Source organism: Anguilla anguilla, chromosome 2, assembly GCF_013347855.1.
Source record: "Anguilla anguilla isolate fAngAng1 chromosome 2, fAngAng1.pri, whole genome shotgun sequence".
NCBI lineage: Eukaryota > Metazoa > Chordata > Actinopteri > Anguilliformes > Anguillidae > Anguilla > Anguilla anguilla.
Genome location: NC_049202.1, coordinates 60,623,963 through 60,651,380, shown reverse-complemented (window position 1 = coordinate 60,651,380; position 27,418 = coordinate 60,623,963). Strand labels below are relative to the sequence as shown.

The 27,418-nt window shown below is 42.6% G+C and overlaps 1 protein-coding gene across 1 annotated transcript in view; it reads right to left on the bottom strand.

Moving 5' to 3' along the window:
- Positions 1-22,661, bottom strand: part of LOC118220714 (complement C3-like) — a 35,412-nt gene extending 12,751 nt beyond the window's left edge. Inside the window, exons 1-26 of the mRNA XM_035404844.1 lie at positions 22,505-22,661; positions 21,123-21,318; positions 19,410-19,572; positions 17,878-17,948; positions 17,682-17,770; positions 17,516-17,598; positions 17,186-17,273; positions 15,539-15,644; positions 15,299-15,419; positions 15,057-15,172; positions 13,350-13,496; positions 12,428-12,637; positions 12,098-12,289; positions 11,659-11,811; positions 10,834-10,960; positions 10,035-10,109; positions 9,534-9,728; positions 8,086-8,206; positions 6,690-6,778; positions 6,120-6,259; positions 5,495-5,710; positions 5,096-5,156; positions 4,631-4,717; positions 3,633-3,836; positions 3,018-3,099; positions 2,486-2,645 (exon numbers count right to left, since the gene is read on the bottom strand). Coding sequence (XP_035260735.1) covers positions 2,486-2,645; positions 3,018-3,099; positions 3,633-3,836; positions 4,631-4,717; positions 5,096-5,156; positions 5,495-5,710; positions 6,120-6,259; positions 6,690-6,778; positions 8,086-8,206; positions 9,534-9,728; positions 10,035-10,109; positions 10,834-10,960; positions 11,659-11,811; positions 12,098-12,289; positions 12,428-12,637; positions 13,350-13,496; positions 15,057-15,172; positions 15,299-15,419; positions 15,539-15,644; positions 17,186-17,273; positions 17,516-17,598; positions 17,682-17,770; positions 17,878-17,948; positions 19,410-19,572; positions 21,123-21,318; positions 22,505-22,575 — 3,363 coding nt within the window. The 5' untranslated portion in view covers positions 22,576-22,661. The remainder of the gene's footprint in view (positions 1-2,485; positions 2,646-3,017; positions 3,100-3,632; positions 3,837-4,630; positions 4,718-5,095; positions 5,157-5,494; positions 5,711-6,119; positions 6,260-6,689; positions 6,779-8,085; positions 8,207-9,533; positions 9,729-10,034; positions 10,110-10,833; positions 10,961-11,658; positions 11,812-12,097; positions 12,290-12,427; positions 12,638-13,349; positions 13,497-15,056; positions 15,173-15,298; positions 15,420-15,538; positions 15,645-17,185; positions 17,274-17,515; positions 17,599-17,681; positions 17,771-17,877; positions 17,949-19,409; positions 19,573-21,122; positions 21,319-22,504) is intronic.
- Between the last annotated feature and the right edge of the window lie 4,757 nt (positions 22,662-27,418).

Here is a 27,418-nt window from a genome sequence, read left to right as displayed (position 1 = left end):
CATCTCTGAGACTCTGTTGACTATTGAATCTGTCCGTTGCTCGTAAGTCATTCTAAGCAAATAACATCTCTGAGACTCTGTTGACTATTGAATCTGTCCGTTGCTCGTAAGTCACCTACAGGCCAGTCATGGATTTTGGTCAGCAGTGTGTATTACATTACATTACATTACAGGCATTTAGCAGACGCTCTTATCGAGAGCGACTTACACAACTTTTTTTTTTACATAGCATTTTACATTGTATCCATTTATACAGCTGAATATATGCTGAAGCAATTTCGGTTAAGTACCTTGCTCAAGGGTACAACGGCAGTGCCCTACCCGGGAATTGAACCTGCGACCTTTCGGTTACAAGTCTAGTTCCTTACCCACTGTGCTACACTCACACTCACACTTGTACAGTGTGTACAATCTGTAATGTAAATATTACATGTACCATGTAATATTCTGAACAAGAAAACAAAAAAGTAATACATACTCATGTTATGTTTTGCAACTGTAGCCTACCTTTCTCCTTTGTTTAACTGAAATACCTCTGTGGACACTTTCATTGACTTTTACCATTTTCAAGTGGAAACTGTCACATGGTGTCAGTGTCCAAAGGTAAGGTCAAACAAAAAAAGTTCTGTCAAACTGTTAAATGTAATTTTAAAAAATTATATGCAGGATTGTTTTCTGAGGGTAAATGCTTATATATTTCAGTGTGGCAAAGGAAGGTATGTAGAAATTATTTGTATCCATGTTATGTCCACTTTAAAATTTCTGCAATGTCATTCAACGTTAACAGGTATGAAAATGCCATTTTGGACCATGTCAGCTGACCAGACATGGGAATACTGTTGAAAATATTTTGTTATGTCCAAGCCTGTGTATTCTTGAGAGAAAATTCCATGTCATTCTGTGTAACTTCTGAAAATGTCTGTGAATGTTAGGACATTAACTCATGCCTTTCATATTTAATGATTAACATGTCAAACTTTTTTATCGCAATTAATAGTATTTTTATATCTGCATATGTACAGATCTATGAACTGATTTCTCATCTACCATTCCTATAGTGAGCAATAATTTTTCAAATTATTTTCAGATTTTTAAACATTTTGTTTTATGTAAATGCTGATCATACATACTAGATAATTTAAACATATACCATTCACTGTAAACCAGCCATAGTCACGGTGTAATAACCAAAAATTTATATTAAAGTAAAAAAGAACAGTAATATTATTTAATTGACTCTGTCTTCAATATAAAAAAATAAAAAATTTCCCCTACATTTCAGCTTGCTTCCATTTCCTCACAGGAAGTAGTAGTTAGTTGAAGATCATAAATTAAGATTACCTTGTGACAGTCACAAAAATGCTGAAAGTAGACTATTTCAAAAACATTTATGATTGCCAAATAGAATTCTGTTGGAGTAACCTAATCAATCTTTTCTTGTTATAATCTTGTTAACATTTTTATTTTGTACTCATTTCACATGAATGTTTAGGCAGCATTCAAGTGTCCATAAAAATAACTTTTCAAATGATCTTGTTCCCTTTTTAAGTTTCTGTCCCTTTGAAAACCTTTTTCATCGCTTACTCGTAAACATGGATTCTGACTGTCCTGATTAGTAGTCCTGACTAGGGAATGCAAACAGTCAGAACCAAAACCACCAAACCACTATATTCAGACAGATATGTCTATATACAGTATTCCTGACATCTCTCGCCTCACCCCAACAATATTTAATGTAGCACACATCATTGCTAGCTGTTGGTTGCAGGGCTGCTGGGTGGCTCACCCAGGCACTGTTCTAGCGCATAGGTGAGCCGCACGGTCTGGTATTAAATTCAGTCATGCCAGTGCTGACTGTGGCTGTCTGCCCTGCTGGGGGACACACAATTGGGCTGAGCATCCAGAGAGGGTGTCTGGTGCCCATGATTGCACTGCCTCGTTGCACTCCATCAAGCCCCACTGTCGGGTGCACAGAAGTCCTCCTCTTATCCCCTTTCATATGTGAGATCACAAATATGTGATTAGAACGTTCTTAACTAAACATTGTAATGCTGATGTGGCAATCATTGCTGGTAATTGAAAGCAACAAAGTTCTAGAACACTGATTTATATTTTGGAAAAAAAAAATCTCAAAAACCTACTCTTCAAAAGGTTAAGCTGTGAATTAAGTCTCACCCAGGTTTTGTGGGTGCCTGACTCCTGAACTGAGGTGCGATAAGAAGCGGTGTGTGGCATCATCATATTCTTCGAAGAAGGCCACATGCTTGTCTGCTATGCTATGTTGTGTCAGGCAAGTCCATGTTGGCAACCCTATTCCTGAAGTTCATCCTTGTGCATAGAAACGTCAACTCGTTGACATAAATGTTTCATTTGAAGCGTTTTGGCCCTATTTAAATTACAGGAACTACAAATCATGTCTTCCTTAACGGATATGAGTTCATACGCCAGACAGCTCTATTTATATTTCCTACTTGAAATAACATACCATCAACTCTGACTGGTAGACCTGGCCAACCTCTTTGAAAATGCCATCTGGCTGCTGTGTGTTCAGGACCAGCCACTTGAGGGCACTGCACAGCACATCTTCTTTAATGAATATGAGGTTGTACGCCAGACCAAAAACTTTAGCCACGTATGCTGTCAGCCTGTTGGAGGCAAACACAAGTCCACACAACATCAAAGCACCACACCTTGAGACCACGTCATGACTCCTTTCACTCTGGCAAATCCACTCAGATCAATCAGGATATGGTTCTCAGTTTGATTTTATAATTTAATTAATATTATTTGTTGATGATACACTACAAAATGGTACAGAAGAAAATGGGTTAATGATGTTATAAGGTGATTAAAGAACAAATATCTGTCTTATCAGTGTAACACACATTTGAATATTTAAAGAGAAGACAGGTATCTGTTGGCTATGCATACTTTTAAAAGCACTCGCGTAATAATCATTTGATATTATTTGAGTGATGCGAAAGGAGTAGTGGATAAAATGGACAAGGCTGACTCACCAGGTACTGGGTACATATGGTGCTTGTGGATAAATTCTGTAAGAACCATCATTTTGGCGATACGTCAGTTGCCGTTCATACCCTGAGCAATGGAGAGGTAAAGAGGAATACATATTTTCAACACCAAAAACAACAATATGCACTTATTTTTTTGGAAAATATAATTTTAATGCAAATGTAGTTTACTTTGGTTTATTGTATAAAATGAAGTACTTAAGTTGAAATATTTCAGAGATGCGGTTTGACCATTATTTTTAAAATCTAAAATTAGACTATTGAGAAATAAAAAATATGTGGGACTAAGGGAATAGCCTACTGTTTTAGTTAGTTAGTTACTGTATTTGGAAATGCATAAATAATATATTTGTATACAGATTTTCCCCTCAAAGTTGGCCAATAATATTTGGAACATGTTCTGAAGAGATTGGTGTGAAAAGTGAATTTTAAAGGGAAAATGAAACAACGGTAATTTGTAATGTGCAGCGGTAATGAAAGCGTTACAGAGTTTCTCCTGACACGCTGAGAGATGGGCTAATTGGATAAGAGTGCAAGAGGAACAGATGGATTCGCAGAAGCTATATGCATTTGGTGATGTTTGTATTTATAGCCCCTTACCAGTTGTGATGTGTCTGATGGCTTCGCCTCGGCGGTCTAGCCCCACTTTATCCCATTGGCCGGTTTTGTCCAGGTAGAGCGTGGCGATGAGGGGTCCAGTAATACGCATCATGTTCTGCTCGCCGCAGCCCGTGGGCTGTTTTATCAGGTGGGCCATATTCGTCCCACTGATGGCCGCATCAACGGTCTGGCTCAGGAGCTCCCCTGCACACAGGTGAAGCAGGAGACACACTCGCACCGACATCATGCTCTGCCCACAGTTCTGCATAACCCGGCAGTAGCCACTCCAGAGTTCCCATCATTGGTGCAGCGTGGAAATTTGCGGGTGGACTGGGGGATGAGATTGCGATTGCGGATCGAGGGGGTGGGGGGGGGGGGGGGGGGGGGGGGTGGGGGGGTTGGACCTCAGATAATTTGGGGTGTACTGATCAAAAACTGGGTGTGCCTAGGACAGCCGGGTCCTAGCGTGTCGCCACCAGTGTGACCTGGAGCTCGTTTTTTAACGCCTTTTCCCCTTCGCCTCTGCTGTTGGAAATGCCCAGTCACATACATTTTGACGCTTGTTGCGGCAGCCTCCGCTGTGGATGTGGGAGAGCGCCGATGAGCACACACTGTCCTCTGAAGCATTCCATGCCTAGTGCCGCTTCCTATCGCAAGCAGGACTCACAGAGATTTGAGTCTGGGGAGTACTTTCCTCTGAACAGCTCAACAGGGGTACTGGCGGCTAGACCTGTGGGTGTCACTAGTGCACAATGAGATGGTCTCACCCCTGGCTGAATCCTGCCCTTCCCTGGCTTGTACACTTTCTGAGGCCACCACATGCAGTGAAGAAATCCAGTGAACTCACCGCCAACCCCCCCCCCCCCCCCATCCCCTAACCCCCCCCCCCCCCCCCCCCCCCCCCCGCCCCCAAAAAAAAACCACCAACGTCAACACGAGCGGTTAAAAGTGTCCTGACACTTTGGCGTTAAATTTGGGGAATGGTCATGTCTCCTTACCAGTCACGCTGATGTGTGTCTGTGGCATTGAGCCAGGCACCATAAACCTCAGATTCACTGGGAAGATGGTCTCAGTCTGGACTCCGCCTGCCGGGACAGTAGGGAGGAACGGCGTGCACAAGCGGAGGAAATATTAACATGCATTAGGCACCAACCCAGACCACTGTTCTTGAATTAGTAGATCAGTGTCAACCTTCCACATGAATAAAGTTTTTTTTTTTTTTTAATTAAACATTTATTTGAATCAGGACAGATAGATAAACAGAGCATTAGAGTCCGATGCCGTGGGTCATAACATTTACGGCACACGCTGATGTTGTGACGCTTGTCCCTAGATGGGCCTTCCCTACAAATGCACAGACACACAATATTAAATATGCACCATCTCATTTGGGTCGCGATGAGAAGTAGGCAGATGAAAGGCTATAGTACAGGCTGGGCAATGAGCGTAAAGGGTAAACTCACCGTGCCCTGCCGGATTCAGCAGCACTGTAGCGCGCTTCATTTCGGTTCGTTGCCCTTCGGCCTTTGAGACACACAGCGAGAGTACAGGGAGCATACAAGATCTACTAAAACAACTTCAGCTCAAAAAAGCAGTGTTTTGGGATATCTCAGCTCAAGGGCAACATCGGGGTGTTAGTCTGCTAGCCAGCTGACTGCCTAGATCAGGGGATGCCCAACCCTCTGATGGCAGAACGTGTCCAAATGCAACATCAGTTTTACGTACACTTTATCTTTATCTATTAGCTAACTGGCTAAGTAGATTGAAAGACACCAATCTCACGAACGGTAAATTGCCTTTCCAGACGCCCCGCAGATAACAAGGTGTGTTTGGGTGAGATAATGGGTAGAGGGTGCTCTCACCACCACGCGAAGGTCCTTCTTGACGCCGTCTTTTAATTCGAAGCCAACGACGTAGGCCTTAACTTCGATGGAGTGCTGACCGAGGGCCAAGGGGATGATGACAAACGGGACGGCCCGGGAGGACATTTTGTCCACCTTCACCTGCGCTATGACATCCATCCTCTTCTTGCTGGCTGCGCTGCACACGTGCTCTGTTTCCAACAGCTGAACTCGGACCTGCCGACGGGATATACTTTTTTCAAATACTTTTCTGTGCTCTGTTGATCTTGTCTGGTGTAATTCTGCTTGCCAGTGTGACCAGAAGGAGAGGTTTTCACTTTTTTGAGAGTATTCCATTGGTTCCAATAAACTAGACAAGATCAGTGAAGCGTAGAATAGTATTTGAATCCAAACCAAATATGTATTTGACCCAGGTCTGCTAGTACTGTACAATATAAGGATGTCTCTCGTTTATTGCTGTCATGCGCTTATGTCGATTGAATTTTGTGAAAGACTTGGCTTGCAATTATTTAAGCACCTGGGCTGATTAGCTAACGCAACCCAGGTGCGTGTGCTCTCTCCGCCAGCCAGCGCAGCCGAGACCAATCCGCTTCTCCGGCGGACCGAATGCTACAGTAAGCCTCACCGTTATTTCTGTGTTGATGTAGTTGTAAAGCACTGCTTTTAGTTCCAGCTGCTCGTTGCGCACCGCGGCGTAGGGCAGCTTCAGGTCGACGAAGAAAGATTTCATCACCTTCATCTCAAAGGGATCCGCCACACAGATTCCTGCGGAGAGAGCACAGCCATTGTGTGGAAGGACAGCTTCTTAAACGCCCTGTGCAATCAAAATCATAATACAAAATAAAATAAAAGTTGCTTTCATAATAAAGACCCAGAGGAAGTACTATGGCACTGTTGAGTGTTTTTTTTTACCCTGAAAGCAAATAAAGTTCTTATATTTCCCACTTCTGGAGGATTCAGTATTAGTTATTGGTCAAGACTTTGTTTACATCAGCAGTGATGGGAAACTGGCAGGTCCAGATTTACTTCCTCTCTGTCACCGAAAATACAATTTAAAACAAGAGATTTAAGTTGGTGATGGAGTGACATATGCTTAGATATAGGTCACAGTTTTAGTACAAACTCGACCATGAGTTTATGCAGACAAACTCGATGCAGCAGGACAAACAGGACAAACGGACAGGAGTGACAGTACCATGTGTTTCGGACAGACTAATAGCGGTGACCTCCCAGGTTGTGATGGAGTCCTTCAAGAAGCTGTTTGTTTCTATTGATGTAGACTCACTGCAGTGTAATGGGACACAAAGTCGCCAGATAGTTAAATTCCTGACACAAAACCACTCAGCTGAAACAAAGACAGAAGCAATTTATAATCAGCGAGATAGCCAAGATAAAACTGGCCATGTCACACAAGTGTTTAGTACTGCATAGTGTGGAGAAAACGGGGAAACTCCATGCAGTAGTCAATGGAGGAGTTTATATATTTGTATTTTATATCCTACATTTTCTACATTTGAATGTGACTCTATGGTGTCAGACTTTATGGTATGATCATCTGTTATTGAGTATGCGATGAATGATCCAGGTTATTTAACAATTCAGTGAATTGGTGTAAAATGACATGGATTACATGTTCAGAAGTCCAAGAGACCAGTTTTTCTTCAAAGCTTATCAAGATGATTGAATAACTCAAAAGGCAGAGGTTCAAATCCTAGGATTTCAGTAAGTCTACATTGTAAGTCACACTGAATAAGTGCATTTGCTATGGCTTTAATGTCCTGAAATGTGAAAAATGTTATTTATCTACAGTACTTGCAATGTAGAACAATTGGGAACCGTCTGGTTCAGTGTGGTCAGAGCTCCAGATGATAGTTTTCAGCAATAAATTACAGAATTTCTGTAATTTATGGGAATACAGTTTGTTCTAGGTGTGCACTGAATTTTATTCAAAGGAGAATGATAACAGTGTTTGGAAAAAATTACATAATTACACAAATGACTTGTGGCAGCACAGAGAGCCTATAGAACAGTGGTCCTCAATCCTGATCCTGGACAGTCAGGGTCTGCTGGCTTTTGTTGTTACTCAGCACTTGAGTAACACAGCAATTGATCAGCTAAAGTTGATCACAGAGCTAACTCATTCACCCGGTTTCTTGGGTCTGAATCGGTTGCTGATCTTAAGGCGAAAATAAAAACCAGCAGACTCTGGCTTTGCTGTACCAGGACCGAGGATCGCTCCTGCAGAATAAAAGAGACTGAACATCCACAGTAGTAGATCGGATAAAGTGGGTAACATTTAATGGCCAGGCCTGTGTAAAACAATTAGGCTGTTTGAGATAATTTAACCCCAAAGACACAAGCTAAATGCAAGAGCCAGGTGCAGATTACTGTCAAAAAGAAACTATTTTTAGCAATGTTCCAAAATGAAATTCTTCGTTTTTTTTAGAACTGTGCAATCCTCTCACCAGTTATGCTTTGATGAGGGGGTCTGTGGGAATATATTCAAATTTTACTGGCATCAAAAGAGTCGTGTTTTGCGCATAATTAATTGGCCCAGGCCACGGTAGTGATGCTTCAGTGGCAGCTCTTACCATTCTTCGTTGCCTGCGGGACACGGAGGCAGTTCGAGGTCGTCCCACAGCCAACTCGCAGGAAATTGTGTGCGGGATAATATATCACTGAATTCATTGAAGTAACCGTCGTCTTGGTCACCTATGTGTGGACAAATAGGCAGACTAATCATAATCAAGTCTGGGATGCCCTTTGCCATAGCGCCCAGCCATAGCAACTATATCTACATTAGTCTGGTGAGAAGGATAGCATAATTGAACAAAGATGGCTTTCAAAACAGGATGAGCAACCAGTCCAGCTATGGAAATGCAATCACTGCTCGCGAGTAGCACAACGCAACCGCTGATCTTACTGCTCGCGAGTAGCACAACGCGACCGCTGATCTTACTGCTCGCGAGTAGCACAACACGACCGCGGATCTTACTGCACTCGAGTAGCACAATGCGACCGCTGATCTTACTGCTCGCGAGTAGCACAACGCGACCGCTGATCTTACTGCTCGCGAGTAGCACAACGCGACCGCTGATCTTACTGCTCGCGAGTAGCACAACGCGACCGCTGATTTTACTGCTTGTGAGTAGCACAACGCGACCGCTGATCTTACTGCTCGCGAGTAGCACAACACGACCGCTGATCTTACTGCGCTCGAGTAGCACAACGCGACCGCTGATCTTACTGCTCGCAAGTAGCACAACGCGACCGCTGATTTTACTGCTCGCAAGTAGCACAACACGACCGCTGATCTTACTGCGCTCGAATAGCACAACGCGACCGCTGATCTTACTGCTCGTGAGTAGCACAACGAGACCGCTGATCTTACTGCTCGCGAGTAGCACAACGCGACCGCTGATGATACTGCTCGCGAGTAGCACAACGCGACCGCTGATCTTACTGCTCGCGAGTAGCACAACACGACCGCTGATCTTACTGCGCTCGAGTAGCACAACGCGACCGCTGATCTTACTGCTTGCGAGTAGCACAACGCGACCGCTGATCTTACTGCTCGCGAGTAGCACAACGCGACCGCTGATCTTACTGCTTGCGAGTAGCACAACATGACCGCTGATCTTACTGCTTGCGAGTAGCACAACGCGACCGCTGATCTTACTGCTCGCGAGTAGCACAACGCGACTGCTGATCATACTGCTCGCGAGTAGCACAACACGACCGCTGATCTTACTGCGCTCGAGTAGCACAACGCGACCGCTGATCTTACTGCTCGCGAGTAGCACAACGCGACCGCTGATCTTACTGCTCGCGAGTAGCACAACGCGACCGCTGATCTTACTGCTTGCGAGTAGCACAACGCGACCGCTGATCTTACTGCTCGCGAGTAGCACAACGCGACCGCTGATCTTACTGCTCGCGAGTAGCACAACGCGACCGCTGATCTTACTGCTCGCGAGTAGCACAACGCGACTGCTGATCTTACTGCTCGCGAGTAGCACAACGCGACCGCTGATCTTACTGCGCTGGAGTATAAGTTCTTCGGCCCTGGCCTCCTGGGTTTTCTTTTCCACCTCCAAGCAGCAGTGCACAAAGGCTTTGACGCACTCCTCGCTGTCCACGATGAACTGGGCGCGTCTTTCGCACGTGTACCCCAGCAGATTGTCCACCATGCCGTCCATGCAGCACTTCCTCTCTGCGACTCCGTAATTCCTCACTGCGACACAGGATGGGGGGGGGGGGGGGGGGGGGGGGCAGTGGGGGTGGGGGTGTCTCAACATGGCGGTATGGTAAAAACATACCAAAGCAAAGGTTTGTAAGCTCAACGCAGCCGCCCGTCCCCACCCACCCCAGGACCAGATAACAGTGTCGAAAGATACTAAAAATGTACACAGAGAAAGTAGCAGCACCTGAAATGTTTTATAAGACCTGACACACGTGTTTTGACATGATAAGACATATCCCCCCCACCCTTGCATAAACTGACGCATTCAGTGTAATACCCAGACGCAGAGGCTCTCACCTAGCGAGTGTTTCAATTCCATTAATGTCGGCGCTCGCCGCCGGCGACTCGTGGGGCGAACAGGACATTTGGGTTCTGGAGCCACGGAGGGGAGAGAAAGTCACCAACGGCAGCAGCATTTTTTCTCAATATGGACAAACATGTGTGATGCTCCTCTCTACAAACCTTTAACTGAAAGCATCTTAAAAATCTGCTTGGCTCTATGGTATTCAATTTAAGATCATCACTTTTAATAAACATACTCAGCAATCTTTTCAGTCTCAGCAGCCACAAGTTCTCTACCTACCACTACTATTTCAACAATTCCCAAACCACAAATGTCTCATGTTGTGAATTTTAATCAGAGCATTACTATAAACAGTAATTGTGTGTTAATACAGGAAAGATGTACCAATTTTTCATTCATTTTTCAGAGAATGTTTAAAGAGCTAGTTAGCTGTGATATGAATGAAAAACTTTGGCTTGAATATTTTTATTTTTATTTTTTTTTTGCTTCTTTTCTTTTTTGCTTATGATTTGGCAATGGCAAAAAGAAGGTGGCAGATGATCAATGGAATGAATATAATGATATACTGCATAACTGCACTTCGTAATAAGTTTGTTGGTAAAAATATTAGAAATTCTGTGAAAGATTTTGGAACAAACAGACAACTTAAAATAAAAAAAAATAAAAAAACTTGCACTCCTGAACCTTTCAAAGTGGTTTTGGTTCTGTTAATTTATTTTTTGGTTCTCGTTTGTTTCTGTTCCCTGAAGCGCATCCAGTCCCAGCTTTGCACGGCGGCAAGCCCTATTGTACCTGCTCTGGCAACGGTCTCACCAGCGTTGGATACAAACAGCAGCCCAGCATCGTAGAAAACCGCCATGCTGTTAGCGCCACTTCCCGTGGTACAGCCGATGTCCTGCTTTTCAACAATGTCCCAGATCTGTGAGTAAAGAGGAATGTGTCAGAATCACTCTGAGCAGCAGAATTACACAGAGGAGCAGAATCACACAGGGGAGCAGAATCACACAGAGGAGCAGAATCACACAAAGGAGCAGAATTACACAAAGGAGCAGAATTACACAAAGGAGCAGAATTACACAGAGGAGCAGAAACACACAGAGGAGCAGAATCACACAGAGGAGCAGAGACACACAGAGGAGCAGAATTACACAGAGGAGCAGAATTACACAGAGGAGCAGAATCACACAGAGGAGCAGAGACACACAGAGGAGCAGAATCACACAGAGGAGCAGAATTACTCAGAGGAGCAGAATCCCACAGAGGAGCAGAATTACACAGAGGAGCAGAATCACACAGAGGAGCAGAATCACACAGAGGAGCAGAGACACACAGAGGAGCAGAATCACACAGAGGAGCAGAATCACACAGGGGAGCAGAATCACACAGAGGAGCAAAATCACACAGAGGAGCAGAATCACACAGAGAAGCAGAAATCCACAGAGGAGCAGAAACACACAGAGGAGCAGAAACACACAGAGGAGCAGAAACACACAGGACCTCATCACAAATCACTCCCCCAAGGCCCAAAGGCCACTACTGTAGGAACTCCATCATTTTTTAAACAAAAAAATGAAGGGGGGGGGGGGGGGGGTGAGACACCAGGTATATCTTCCTTACCTTGGTCTGTGTGAGTCTGTTCTTATTGTTCAGGACATAGACACCCTTGTCCACGGCCACCAGGCCCACCTTTGCCCCAGGGTCACCGGTGATGGTCAGGCTGAAGGGCAAGCGTGGCTCATACCTTGGCTGATCATGTGAGGCCACTTTGAGCTGTGGGCAAGGACCGGACACAGCCAATCACAAACACGTCTACACTGCAAAAAATAAATAATAAATCAGTCTTAACAAGTATTTTTGTCTTACAGTATGTTTGACTCATTTCATGATTTGCCAATGTGCTAAGACAATTTCACTAACTTAAAAACGTAACTTAAAACAAGCTGATATAAAAACACGATTTTAAGTCTCATGACACGATTAAAACACTTAAGACAGCATTTTTTGCAGTGTAAACAGAAACACGATCATCTCATTACTGATGGTCTATTCGCCTTACTGTTCCCATGCACGTGTCCTTAACGTCCACCCAGATGGAGTCCGACACCACTTCCATGCCCACATGGTAGTACGCCACAATTCGGAAAGAGGGGACCATGTCTTTGGTCACTGGCACATTTAAGGAAATCAGTGACTGTCCTTTCGCTCTTTTATATCTCTTTGCAAGAATAAGCTTCCCTTTGCTCATTACCTGTTCAGGTGCAAACACAAGCAGGTAAACGCCAGGAGGTGTTCAGGTACAAACGCAGGCAGGTGAGAGGATAGAACAGAGTTAAACATTCAATGTGTGAAGTGTGAGTATGGTACAGGTACAGGTGCAGGTACACACCAGGTATGTGAGATGCTTTATCTGATCCTGAACTTGTGGGCTGTTCACGAGGTAGAAGCTGATGCCCATGTCGCCTCCAGCCTTTATCTCAATCGCTTGGAGACTGATGTGAAGGTAGTTTTTTGAGCCCAGCTGTGTCTTGTAGGGCTGGGCTTCCATATGCTGCTTAGCCTGCTGCGAGTCAGCCAGCTTAGCAACCTTGGTTACCACCTGGAGATGAAAGGCCAAGCTCAGTAAAATGACCTGGCTGGTTATATAAAGCTAAAACAACAAATAAAACTCATTGTGAATCCACCAACATTAGAGCAGCACCGGACTACCTCTCTGGATAGTACTTCTCAGTGGACATACGGCTGCAGCAGTGTTCTGCCTTTTTTTTTTTTTTTTTTTCGGCGGGGGGGGGGGGGGGGGTGTTGGCTGGGGAGTGGACTCAGTTAAATTACAGAACTGTATACTGCACGGTCAGGGGTCAATTCAGATTCTGTTTGGCCAAAAAAAAAAAAAAAAAAAAAAAAAAAACAATGACATTATATGAAGATTAGCTGGATGGATTTTCAAATAAATTTTCTTCAAACGAAATGGAAACTCTGGTAAACCCGATACCAGTGTAGTGTCAGAGACTGTTCTGTTCTGAACTCAACTTAAAGAATATCAGGTATACAGTGCTGATGAATATTGTTGGGCTGAATGGCCTGTTCACGTTATGGTGTTATGTTATGTAATGTTATGTTGAATATAAACAGTACCTATTATCAGTTAAGAACACAACTTTGATGGCACTGTACATCACCATCATTACCGTCATTAAAGCGTGCGGCTGCTGTACTGCGTACGTGGGTCGTATCATTACATTACAGTGACGTTTGCAGGAAGGGTAACAATATAGACTGCTAAGGGTGAAAGGCTTGGGGGCGGGGCTCACATTGATTGACAGGGTGCTAATTCCATCCTGGGTGTTGATGGTAAGCTTTGCTACCCCGTTTTCTTTCGTCGTGGCCGAAACTTTCGCTTTGGTTTCCTCCACGGCGATGTCTTTGGCCGGGGTGTTGTCCGGGTTTGTGACGTAGACCTATCAGAACCCCAGGTGAGATAGCGTCATCACTGTGGGGCACGAATGCACACACACACACACACACACACACACTCTGCAGTAATATCAGGGGTGTTGTTCGGGTTTGTGACGTAGACCTATCAGAACCACAGGTGAGGTAGCATTGTTACTGTCAGGCAGAAATGCTCACACACACTCACACAAACTAGAATATTTGAGGGTAATAAACATATTTTATATTTTTATATACATACACATTTCCAAAAGCATGTGGACACTCTTTATGATAAATGGTTTCAGTCGCACCCATTGCTATCAGGTGCTGAAATCAAGCATACAGCCATGCAATCTCCGTTGACAGACATCGGCAGTAGAATGGGTCGTACTGAAAAGCTCAGTGACTTTTAACATGGCACTGACATTGGATGGCATCTTTCCAACAAGTCAGTTTGTCAAATTTCTGCTCTGCTGGAGCTGCCCTGGTCAACTATAAGTGCTGTTATTGTGAAGTGGAAACATAGAAGCAACAACTGCTCAACCGTGAAGTGGTAAGCCACACAAGCTCACAAAATGGGACCGCCGAGCGCTGAAGCACGTAGTGCGTAAAAATCATCTGTCTTCGGTAGCAACACGCTACAGGGACTACCGTTCCAAACTACCTCTGGAAACAACATTGGCAGAAGTACTGTTCATCAAGAGCCAAGTGTCGGCTGGAGCGGTGTAAAGCCTACTGCCATTGGTCTCTGAAGCAGTGGAAATGCGTTATCTGGAGTGACGAATCACGCTTTGCTATCTGGCAGTCTGATGAATCTGGGTTTGGCGGAATACATAGTGCCAACTGTACTGGCACAAATTTTGCCAACTGTAAAGTTTGGTGGAGGAGGAATAATGGTCTGGGGCTGTTTTTCATGGTTTGGGCTAGGCCCCTTGATTCCATTGAAGGGAAATCTTAATGCTACAGCATACAATGACATTCCAGACATCAGCAAATCTGTGCTTCCAACTTTGTGGCAACAGTTTGGGGCAGGCCCTTACCTGCTTCATCATGACAATGCCCCAATGCACAAAACAAGGACCATAAAGCTAATGGTTTGCTGAGTTTGGTGGGGATGATCTTGACTGGCCTGACCTGTACCCCATCAAACACCTTTGGGATGAATTGGAATGCCAACTGCGAGGCCAGGCCTTACACCCAACATCAATGCCCAACTTCACTAATACTCTTGTGGCTGAATGGAAACGAATCCCTGCAGCCATGTTCCAAAATCTACTGGAAAGCCTTCCTAGAATAGTGGAGTCGGTTACAGCAGCAAAGGGGGTCCAGCTCCATATTAATGCCCATGGTTTTGGAATTAGATGTTCAACAAGTACATAAGGGTATGATCTTCAGGAGTCCGCATACTTTTGGAAATGTAGTGTACAGTACATGTATTTAAAAATCTTAAAAGTATTGGGAAATATTAATGATTTTTACGTATTTAAAAATGTGATGCACAAGTACAAGTTACTGGTGATGAATACTTCTATCCAACAAATCCATCAATTAAAGGAAAGAGAAAGAATGATTTTTAAAAGTACCACAATGTCAAAAGGCATTCCTGGTTTAAAATAGGTGGGGGTCTTCTTGAAGTGGATGGTGTAGGGTGAGGTCACTATCTGAATCCCCCTTCTCTCTGTCTCCACCATTTCACTGCCTGACAGAGGAAGGAATTCAAGTATAGTCACATTCACAGCGTATGCAGTTACAGTGAAGCCACTATGATGAGAGTCAATAAATATCAAAATGTAGGGGAAGGGGGGGGGGGGGGGGGTATTATTACCAGTGCTTGTCAGGACGCTGACAGACACATAGAGAGACATCTTATCTAACTCTTTGATGTTTGGAAAGGTTGTCAGGATTTGCTGTCTTGTTAACTTGGCCTTGCCCTTTCCTGAGTCAATCTGAATGAAAAAGAATGTACAGGTCACACAAAACCAGCCATGAAACTGAGCCAGCGGTGGGTTTTAGAGGTGCTCATGCAAAAGATCTGTGGGTGAGACTGAAAAGTGGGGGTACTGACGTTCACTCTCTGTAGAGAGGCAGGGATACCTATCTTCTGACCATTGTCTGTCAGGACGCCAAAAACAACAAATGCCTTCCCTGAAACATCCTTTCCATACAGGTACCTGCAGAGCAAAACAAGGGAAGGCCGTTAGACACAACAGACCAGTACATGATACAAGTACATGGTCTGAGGGGAGCTGTTTTTTAAATAAGTGAAATCCTTTCCTTAAAATGTGTTGAAACAGAGTGTATACCTGTAGCTCTCTTGCTAACGTTAAGCATGCTGCATCTAGTTAAGCTCAGTAATTACTGGCAGTGGGCCAGTTAGTTTGCAAGCATTAAATTGCCTGCTTTGTTGCACAGCTAGCAAAGATTACTCAGATCATCAATCGCTTTCCACTAGCTCTAAGGGTCCTGTGGAACAACTTCACACACATAAATAAGCTTTACCTATATAGCTAGCAAAATGGCTAGCTTGCAGTAATATACAAATACTGTATCAGACTAAATGTTTCAGTGTGTGACACATGTGCTGATAGCATTTAGTGGTTAGCCAGCAACTAGAGCAAGCAAAGAACTAATACACTGCATGATGTACTATTCTAAAATACAGTGCAGTCTGTAAATATTTGGACAGTGTCACAATTTTTGTATTTTAGGGCACTGACACGTACTGTCATGAAAAAGTATTTGCCCCCTTCCTGATTTACTCTATTACTGCATATTTGTCACACTTGGATCTGAAACTATTGGGTGTGACACATATGCAGTAACAGAGTAAATCAGGAAGGGGGCAAATACTTTTTCATGACATTGTACGTGTCAGTGCTAGTAAAGCAGGCCATCATGAGGTGGAAAAATAAAAATTGATCACAGACATAGCCAAAACATTGAAAATGCATAGGAAATACTTTTTCACGCACTGTATTTGGTCCTCATGTTCTGGGACAACAGCAGCAGAGTCCAAATGCAAATTCCACACCTACAATCAACTCTAGACCATTCTTTAGTTTTCTTTTGCATGTACTAATGATGGAATGACACACAACTGGGCAAGAAATAGCCAAGCAGCCAATTGTCCAGTTGCTTTCACTCCCCTGACATGGGGGAACAGTATATGAAAAGGTCTGTAATTCCTACAAGGTTCACCTGACATGGATGTAAATAAAAAACTCAAGTTAAAGTTGAGTCTGTACTTCATGTAACCTTATATTCCCTGTTTCCTTTCTAGTCCAATGTGCGAGAGTACAGACCCAAAAGAGCACCCTAACTGTGTCACTGTCCAAAAACTTACAGAGTGTGCTGTATACAGTATGTTCAGTCATTTATTTAAGTAATTTAAGTAATGATTTCAATCATTAAAGGATTTGAATTTGTGTATTTTGACATCACTTTCAAAAAAAGCTTGAATTTGATACAACAAATTAAAATTCTGTTTTTTTCTTGTTTTCACAAAGACAATCGCATATGAAAGAGGAGTTGCCCTAGCTTGCACAAAGATCATGCAAGTGTGAATCAACTGTACTGTACTCCTGCAAAAGTTGGAACATCATCAGGCTGTTAATCTTGGTCGGAAATTGACATTCATATTTGAATATAACCATAATGACCACGAATAATCAGAAAACAATCACATGTACAACAAATAATCTGGATATCCTACTTGGCAGTTATGTCAATAGTCAGTTCGGTATCGTCGACATGGAAGAAAGACTTTCCTGGTGTCAGCTTGACCTCAAAGTTTGGCAGCACTAATAATCAATGAGAAAAAATCGCAAACATTCTTGAACAGACAAGATTTATGATCATACTGCAGATATCAAGGCTCTCTATTGATACATTTATAGGGGTCTCAGCCTCAATGTTGATCTTCTATACATGGCACTCAGAAAGAGAAAGGGATAAAACATATCAGACATGAGGTATCTGAAGTAGTCGCTGAGATTTCTCAATATACTTAGACCAATGAACTCAAAGAGGACATTCATCTTACCGTGCTCCTTGACCTCAAACTCTGCAGTAAAAAGGTTCTGTGGGTTTTTTCCAAATCCGCATACCACCTTCCAGGTCCCCTCCCTGTTGTTAGGGGTCAGAGGTCAGGAGTCAGTGGATAGGAGAGTATGGGACGGTAATACAATTTGGAATTTTACCACACGAACCTGACAATCTCTGGGAGTTTGTAATTTGAAGATATGATCCCCCGAGTAGGATACAGAAAGTTTTGTTTGACTGTGATGCCATCAGGGTTCTGGATGGGAAATTAACAAAAGGTTTTGTCTTTATCTGGAGCCAGTCTAAGGTCATAGCATAAGTGGTCAAATGGGATTTGCATGTTTGTAACGGAGTAAAGATTACCATGATTTCCACTGAAACGCCATTTGAGATTGGCACCAGATCAGGGCTCACAGAAAAGATCCTGTAAAGAACTAGAACATCAACCAATTATCAGTTTCAACTTGGTAGAGCCTGGGCATCTTGAGTTTAATGCTTGGACCGGTGAATTAGATATGGAAAAAAACAGAACTTAAAAATGCCTGAAAAAGGGAGCATCATCAAAGAAAAAGCCCCATAAGCCTTTGCAAGACAGCTTAAATGGCCCCAATACAGTGGTTCCATACAGGTGTAAGGATATACCGTAACATTAGCGTACAGGTATAATGACGCTGTACAAGTATAATAGTATTGTGCAGTGGAGGTATAGTTAACAGAAATGTACTGCACAGGTATGATCTATCATCATTACATCTGTGCAACACATTGCCAATATACCTGCATTGTATGAAATGATTATAGCCGTGAACTAATCTATTATAGAAATAATATATACTGCAGAAGTATGACGAAGCTGTAGTGCTGTGTAGGTACAATAATTCGGTATTGTAATACAGAATATTCTAATTTGGTATACTAGTAATGTAATGCATTGGTATAGTTATGCAGTATGCTGATCCTGTAGAATAATAAGGCAGTCTACAGCAGGTATAATGACACTATAGTGCAGCACTGATGAATTGTCGTTTCCAAATGCAGATGCTATCTTTTGATCATTACTACTACTACTGCTACTACTGCTACTACTACATCTATGATGACCACTACTGCTCTATTGAACCCAGCAAAATTCAAATTACAGTGGAAAATACCCTCCCTATTCAATCTGTGATGCTGACGACAACTCCCTCTGGTGACATTTATAGCAGCCAAGTTAAGGCTTCCAAGCCAAGATTTAAACCAGATTTGTTCCCAGGTGGTATACAGTATAAGATAAAGACATAAGCAGTTATTTTCCATTTTTATATTTGACAGAAGCAATGTGAATAATTCAGCACGGTTTGTCATTGCATTGAGCGCAATGGCCGAAAGACACGGCAACTACAGCCAGCCTGGATAATGCAGGTGGGGCAATTTGTATGCATTTAACGCCATGTTCCAACCCATTTTCAATTGCTCAATCGCTATAGATTCACCCAAAAATACATACATTGAGGCTAATATGCAAACAAATCAGCTGCCCCTGCTTATGTCAGAATTTGGCCAGTGGGCATGTCCAGTGGGCTAACTAAAACTTAGTTGGAACATGCTGCTAACTTTGAGATAAACAACTGTGCAAAGAAATTTATTCTTGAAAAATGCTGTGCGCTCCCTAAACATACCCTCAACCCTCATTGTAATCAACTTGATTTTCACTGGTGATCCCCCCATTGCCCTTGTCAGATCGAGTGATAGTCTGCAGAAAGGCCTTTGATTTAATAAAAAATTTTTTCACATATTTGCTTTGCCGTATATATGCGCATATTTATATTTAGCATAGTAAGTACAGTTCTCACAGATTTACTCATGGTGATTTTTGAAACACGTTCCCAGCCAAAGGCTCAAGGCTACCCTACCTGTGTCTTCTGGAACGTAGATGGGTTTATCTGTCTGCACAAATAAATACCCGGACTGGAAGGAGACCAGAACGACTTTCTCCAGTACACGATCAGGAAACTTTGCTTGCAAGTAGATATACTGCTTGGAATTTTTGTCATTAACAAAATATCTCTCAGGGATCTGGAATGTAGACAAAAAAGTTTGTTATAGACTCTGGCACTGCATTTTAAGAAAACACGGGTAGGTTTCTTGGATTTTCATTACCAAAATGGAGATGTACATAATCCCAGGACCTGGAAAAATTAGAACCAAAAAACTTGGGAATTGTCACAGGGGATTGTCAGTCTGAAGCATTTTCTGCATTTCAGCCAGATACCATGTCTGCTGAGAGCCCTTAAGCCCGCAACCCAGCCCTTAATCCCTCTCCTTTGGCTTTTATGTTTAGATCAGTGTTATCTTGTTGCAGCATTGCCCAAAATCGACAATGCCCCAGAACCTTCTGATCCAATGACGGCAGACCTTGGTCAAATACGTATTTGTTTTGGATTCAAATGCTTTTCTGTGCTCTACTGATCTTGCCTGGCGTAATTTAGCCTGCCAATATGACCGGAATGAGTTTGCACTTTTTGAGAGTATTTCATTGGTTCCAATACACCAGACAAGATCAGTAAAGCGTAGAAAAGTATTTGAATCCAATAGAAATATGTTTTTGACCCAGGTCTGAATGACGGTGAGGGCTTGAGGCCAGTTCCCACCTTTACAATACAGGCATTTAGTAGCCGCTGTTATCCAGAGTGACTTACACAATATTTTACATAGCATTTATACAGCTGGATATATACTGAAGCAATGCAGGTTATGTACAGTGCTCAAGCGTACAATGACAGTGTCCTACCTGGGAATCTAACTTGTGACCTTTAGGTTACAAGACAAACGCCTTACCCATTACACTACACTACCGCACTTCAAATAACTACTGACCCTGCAGACAGAAGAGCGCACGTGATAGCCCAGCATCTTTTCTTCTCTGTGGTTGGCACCTGCATTGGCTACAGAAGAGGCCTGCCGGTGCCACCTATAGGATTTGGGGACAAACAGCATCTGCCTTCCGTGCCCTTGCTCTGCTCACATGGAGCGGTTGAAAGGAGGTGCTGAATTTTTTTACTGGAAGTCTGCTTCTACAGCGTGGGAGGGGAAGAGTGGCCGCTCTTTATCTAGATGTGCTTATCCTGGGGCGCTTACAATGCAAACGCAAAAGGGCAAAGCCCAGGGAGCAAAGTGCAACTCTCCTGCGACATTTTGCCAATGCAAGTGTTCTATTTTGTCATCTTTGAAAACATTTACTTTCCGTTGTTTAACACTTCCGTGTATGTAGCCCACATTCTGATTTTTGAAAACTGAAACTTTACTATGTGTAGCTTTGTTCTCGGGGAATGGGTTTAGGGGCTGAAATTAAGCACTTGTGAGTCTTAAGCCTTAATATTGCTACTCAGACCCCCCCATTGTTTTCAACCTTTAAAACCTTAGAAAAACAATTTCGTTGTCATAACTTTGTTGTACATAAGTTTTCTTCTCCCCCCTCCAGAACAGACACCATTTTAATAGGGAAGCTGTTTGAATGTTGGAAAAGGTGCTGGTCTAAGGAGCTCCCATTCATTTCCAGTAGTTCAGTCAGATGCAGTAGCGCTTGAAAGTGCTCGGAGAGCTATGGACATGGCTTGAGCACCCACCAGGATTTCCTGAACAGCCTGAAAGTTGTTGCCGTCGCTCAGGGTGACTGATTTGGATAAGATTTCGGTAACTTTGGCAGGAAAATCTTTCACCAGGATTTCAACCTCGAGTGGCTGTCCTGTATACTCCTGCACTTCCACAAACACTTTCTCCCTTGTGCCCAATCGCAGCAGGTTTGGCGCGGTCAGAACAAATCTGTGAAGAGAGGCGACAGTTCCTGTGTCACAGGATGAGGTTTCTGGCAATAAAAGCAGAATGATCTGGGATAAAAGGATTGATGACGATGATAAGACTGATAAGGATGATTTAACATTCAAATAGACTTGTCTCTAGAGCTAGAAAAGCCACGTCTCTTTGAATAAGAACCTTCCCCTAAACCCCCCTGCCCCCCCCCACATCCCACACAAACACATATTTAATACATTAACCACAGACGCTGTAAACAGCCTGCATCAAGGATATCCATCCATCCATTAGCTATACTCGCTTATCCTGGTCAGGGTCACGGGGGGTGCTAGAGCCTATCCCAGCGTGCATTGGGCGAGAGGCAGAAGTACACCCTGGACAGGCTGCCAATCTATTACAGGGCGCACACACAATTCACTCACCATTCACTCTCGCACTCATACCTATTCTCCAATCTTTACCCTTCACCCTTACATTGGTTCTCACCGTTTAAACTACATTTTGCACTAGAACATTTACGTGTATTATGACATGGTGGCAGATTGATTAAATATAATTTGAAACAGTCTGACATCACCTGTTGCTGTTTGCTGTCAGGCATACCCATGTTTTGATTGGCAGATGGATGCCATTATTGAGGATAAGTGCAATACTTGTTTTTGTCTTATGTGGTTTCTTCAAAAAATAAGCATATGTAACTCCTATAATGTATATGTAAGGTATACACTGAGTTTAATTCATTTTGTGTCTGAAACTAAACAATTTGTGCCACTACATCTCAGAAAAGATAAAAAACAAACAAACAAAACTTTTCTGTCACCTCAAATAACACCCTCGGAGAAGAGGAGAGACATTTTCCCATATGGTCCTAGTGCTGTTTTCTCATACACAAGTTATTTTTAAAAATATATTTGACATAAAAACAAGCGTTTTTATTTTGGGGACAAAATCAGCCTTTTGAAAATGACCAGGTAAATGCCCGTGTTGGAAATTATCCCTATTGCTGTAAACAAGGGGGTCCCCCAGGACCGAGTTCAAGAGCCCCAGAGATAGAGCGTAGGGTGGGTCTGCAGGGAGCAGCCTATACTTTTTAATTACTTCTTTCTTATTTTTCTGTACAGCACATTGAGCTGCACCACTTGTATGAAATGTGCTCTATAGATAAAATTTGATTTGATTTTGATTTGATACTTACAGTGGGTCGCATCGCGAGACTGCAGGGAGAGTCAGAGCCAAGGCGGCCAGCCACACCACATCCACACGCATCTTCCAAAATCCACACGGGTCTGAGTGTGCACTCCTCCCCAAGGCGCCGCACTTTTAAACAGTGCCCTCGTACCCGCCTACGTCCAGCTCCACATACCCCATGCGGGGCGTCAAAGGCTCAAAGGCTGATTCCCAACAGAAACCCTGAGTGACCTTCAGCATGAGCGGGAACAAGAGATAATGGGGAGGGAGGTGGTTCTTACGGGCAGCCCCAAGTAAAAAAAAAAAAAGAAGAAAAAAGCAAAATAAATACACCAGATATCCCAAAATAGCAAATCCAAAAACAAAAAAAGTAAACGTTAGCTCAGAATCTCTCTAATTGACTCTCTGTTGTTAGTTAAACGCATTAGTGAAACTGTGAATGAATGAATTTGATTATTATTGTGTCATGCATAAAATCGTTGCCCTGCCCACATGGGCTTACATGACACCAACATTTTGCATATAAAAGATCCAGAGTAAATCCTAAACCTATTAAAATGCTACAGACACATATCTGATACATATGCCCTGTACAAAAGAGTATAGCCTCCATAACCAATCCTTCTTATCTTCTTTTCCAAGTTTTTGCAACATATACAAAATCATTTCATAAATAATAACACCTCATTAGAGACTAAACAAACAATACATCTTGCCTTCTTTTTCAGGCTTTTGAGACAAAGTTAGCCATTTTTTAAAACGTAAAACTTAAATAGCCATTCCAATTTTTCATCATGCAATATATCATTAGACCACTTTTCTTCAAAGTTGAATAAAAGCTTATATTTAATCATGTTAATATTACACCTTAAGTTATTTCTGTAAATATATTGTTAATCAGCCGTTGAGTGTTGTCCCATCCATCCACTTATTTATCATCCGCAGACCAAAATGCTTAACTAACAACAGTAGCGTACTTGCGGAGGATATAGGACGGTGGTCCAAAAGACAGACTCAGTTCCAAAACTCGTTTCATCCATAAAGTTCATCCAAACATTCCAAAACACGCTTCTCACTTGATTTTTCACACACTACCGCCAATGCAGTTTTCAGCACAGCTGATCCACCTTCCTCATCAATCCCATTTGGGCTGAGTAGCCAATCATGTGGCCACATTGAGAAGACATGTAGCGTCATACACACTGCTTTTAAAGTGACATCCCCGGTGCTCATAAAGAATGAATGAAAGATATGAAATAATAATAGACAAACGTAATGAAAGGGTATTTTATCCTATGTAACAATAGTGAAGGAGAGGTCTGCCAGTGGTGAGGACTTGCCAGGATTGTACAGAACCTCAGACTTAGCCGGGCTCAACATTACGGGATGTTCTACCTTCCAGGTGGAGACGTCTTTCTGGCAAGTTGAAATGTGAGACACATTGTGAGTGTCCAATGGAGGAAAAAGAGAAAAAAAAGGATTTTCTATGTAGAAATGGTTTGATTGTGTAGAGATGACAGACCCAAGATATTGCATATAAACGGAAGGGGGGCAGAGTAATAGCCTTGAGGGACATCTGTAGACCCATCACAAGGTCATGGGAACTAGACGAGCCATCAAAAAAGCTTTGAAAAAAATTCCTATTATCAAAGAGTGGCCTGACTGAAAAATGTTTGGCAAGCACTAGACTGATTTAGCACCTGCAATGAAGTGCAAATGGGCTATGTTAAACTGTATCCAAGGTTTAATCCTAAAATCAAAGTACAAATTTGTTATCTTTCTGAATTAGTTTACCTATATTCAATTTAAAACTACACTTATTGTCAAGTCAGATCCCTAGGTATTTATGGGACGATACGCTTTCAATGCACTTGCCATCAAAAGTGGTGATTTTAAATACATCCAAAAAGTAAGAACGCTGAAAAACACTAGACATTGTTTTGCCTGCATTGAGGACCAGGTACAGATCCAACAGTGCCGACTGAATATAATTAAAAGCAGCTTGGACAACAGTAGGGGGCACTGGATTAAAGTTCTCCAACATGAGAAAGTTTATTGATATAAATAATAAATACAAGACCCAGGATGGAGCCTTGGAGGACTCCTTTGTGTATAAGTCAACTTTCTTGGAAATAGCATCCACAAATACACCGTGGGTTCCTTTGGAAAGGTAATTTAAAAGCCAATTTATTTCTTCAGACTCAAAGCCAACATCCCATAGTTATTCCTTTAATTAAGATTATATAGTCATCCGTATCAAGGGCCTTGGAAAGGTCAATAAAATGGGCAGCACAGTATTGTTTATTATCAAGGGATTGAACAATGTCATTGAGTACCAATGAGGTTGCAGTAAACTACTATGAGCAGATCTGAAATTAGATTGCACTTGACTAAGAATATTTTTATCAAGCAAGAACTGCTTGATCTGAGAATAGCCCAGGGATTCCAAAAGTTTTGTCAGAATAGAGTTACAATTTAGGGACGGTAACACAATGGGACTGTAACAATGTAGATCAGAGGGATTACTACCCAACAAGGGACGCACACAGGCTGCCTTCCAATCAATGGGAAGAGTGTGGGTTAAAGGCATATTATGCAGGGTTTTTTAGCCTTGTTGTGGTTTACAATCAAATAAGCCTCTTCCGTCTTCAGCACCGCCCACTCACCCCTGAGTACTCGATAGCATCACTGACCTGCAAATTCATTAGAAACTACTGCTAAATTTCTCCCATCAATTACTTGGACCGGACATTACATTGTCATGTAAGGACCACAAACCATAATTTTAATGGATGCCTGGCAACCATGCCATGGCCTGAGATAACGTTACTTACAGGTCTAACAAAAAAGCCAACTGCACGTTACGTTACTTTTCACCCCCTTGTTAAACTTCCGTTGACACCACAGACGAAAAGCAATTCCAAGGTTATCTAGTTCTTGAATGAGCCCTGTCAGCTTGTCATTTTGCTTCGCTGTATCTGGGCTTCTTCCGCCATTACAGCAGCTAGCTACGGCTGGCAACGAACACCCTGTTGAAACTGATCCAAAACCACAGGCTCTGTAGCCACACCCACCCATTGCCACAAAAAAGAGCACCACACCCAGAGATGTCCCAAACACACTTTTTGAATAACAAATACAGGTAAAGGTGCACACATTTTGCAAAAGTGGATTAATACTGATATTTCTAGTGCATAATAGATGCCTTACCGTGGTTATTTTATGATATTGTCAAGGATACAAATCCTGCATAGTATGTCTTTAAATACAGATTAAAAATGTGAGTGAAGGATTTGCCAATAACGGGTGCATCAAGATTCAGGAGGTCAAGACGATCTGCTGAAGTTCAAACCAAGCATCAGAATGGGGAAGAAAGGTCATTTAAGTGACTTTGAACGTGGCATGTTTGTTAGTGCCAGACAAGCTGGTTTGAGTATTTCAGAAACTGTTGATCTACTGGGATTTTCACACACAACCATCTCTAGGGTTTACAGAGAATGGTCCGAAAAAGACAAAATATCCAGTGAGTGGCAGTTCTCTGGGTGAAAATGCCTTGTTGATGGCAGAAGTCAGAGGAGAATGGCCGGACTGGTTCGAGCTGATAGAAAGGCAACAGTAACTCAAATAACCACTCGTTATAACCGAGGTATGCAGAAGAGAATCTCTGAATGCCCAACACATCAAACTTTGAAGCAGATGGGCTACAGCAGCAGAAGCCAACTGGGTACTTGTAGTCTGTATTAGTATCTGTTTGCTGTTAGTGTTTATTTTATGTTTCTGTAAGTTTATTATTTTTCACATCCTCCATCCCAGTATTTTCATTCTCCCGGTCACTTGTCTCCCCAGTGCCGTCTCTGTGTCTGTGTTCCCCGAGCTGCTTCACTCCCCTGTATTTGCGTGATTTCACTATTCTGGTGGTTCCGGGTTTTCGTGGTTCCCCCCTTCTTTCCAGTCTCGTTTTACTTACTTCCTGCTTATATCTAGTTTTACTCGTTTCTACTAATCCTTACTAATTTATAGATTGTAAAGTACTAACCTCATTAATATACTAACATGTTAATATTACTAATGGATTAACAAACACTATTTTTTTAAAAAATTTGATTTAAATCACTATACTAATACATTAACCATTCTCCCCTTTTCCATGCTGCGCTGTAGCTCCACCCCTTTTCTTTATAGTCTGCCCTAACGCTGAGTTCTGCAATTGCCTGCACCTTTCTCTTGCTCTAACTGCACCTCTCTCTCTCTGCACGTGTTTTACCTGCTAAACCCAGGCCGTCTGTTATCATTTTTGTCTATGTGATTCCAGTCCGCGTTTTGTCAGTCCCCTGTCATTTAATTAGTTATCCTAATGTTCTTCACCTGGATGATGTTTGTTACTCTGCCCTCACTCATGTAACCCCGCCTTGATTGTTACCTTCCCCAGTGTATAAATGTTAGTCTTTTCCACCAGCTCCCTGTCAAAACGTTGATCGTGTTCACTGGGCTGATGTTTTGTAAGCCTTTGTTTATTGAGATTTCTGCGACGCCTTTTCCGTACGACTTTGAGTTTGCCTCCCCCTTTTGTTTGATTGCTTTCTGATTTGACCTTTGCTTTGACTTCTCTTTTGCCTGTTCCTTTGTACCTTCGCCTATCTGATCTCCTGGTTTTTGATTTTGCCCGTTTACCACTATTCTTTTGGAAACTCTATTTTGTACCGTCCTATCTCTGATTACCTGGCTTTGAACTTTGGATTGAATAAAGACAACGTTTTTTGGATTTCCCTCGTCTGCGTTTGGGTCCTTGCACAGAACATTACAGTACTAGCAAGGTGTACCTAAAAGTGACCGGTGAGTGTGTGTATATGCATACATGCATACATACTGTACATACATTGTTCTCCAAAAGCAAAAGGTATGGAAAAGGTAGAGAAATTAG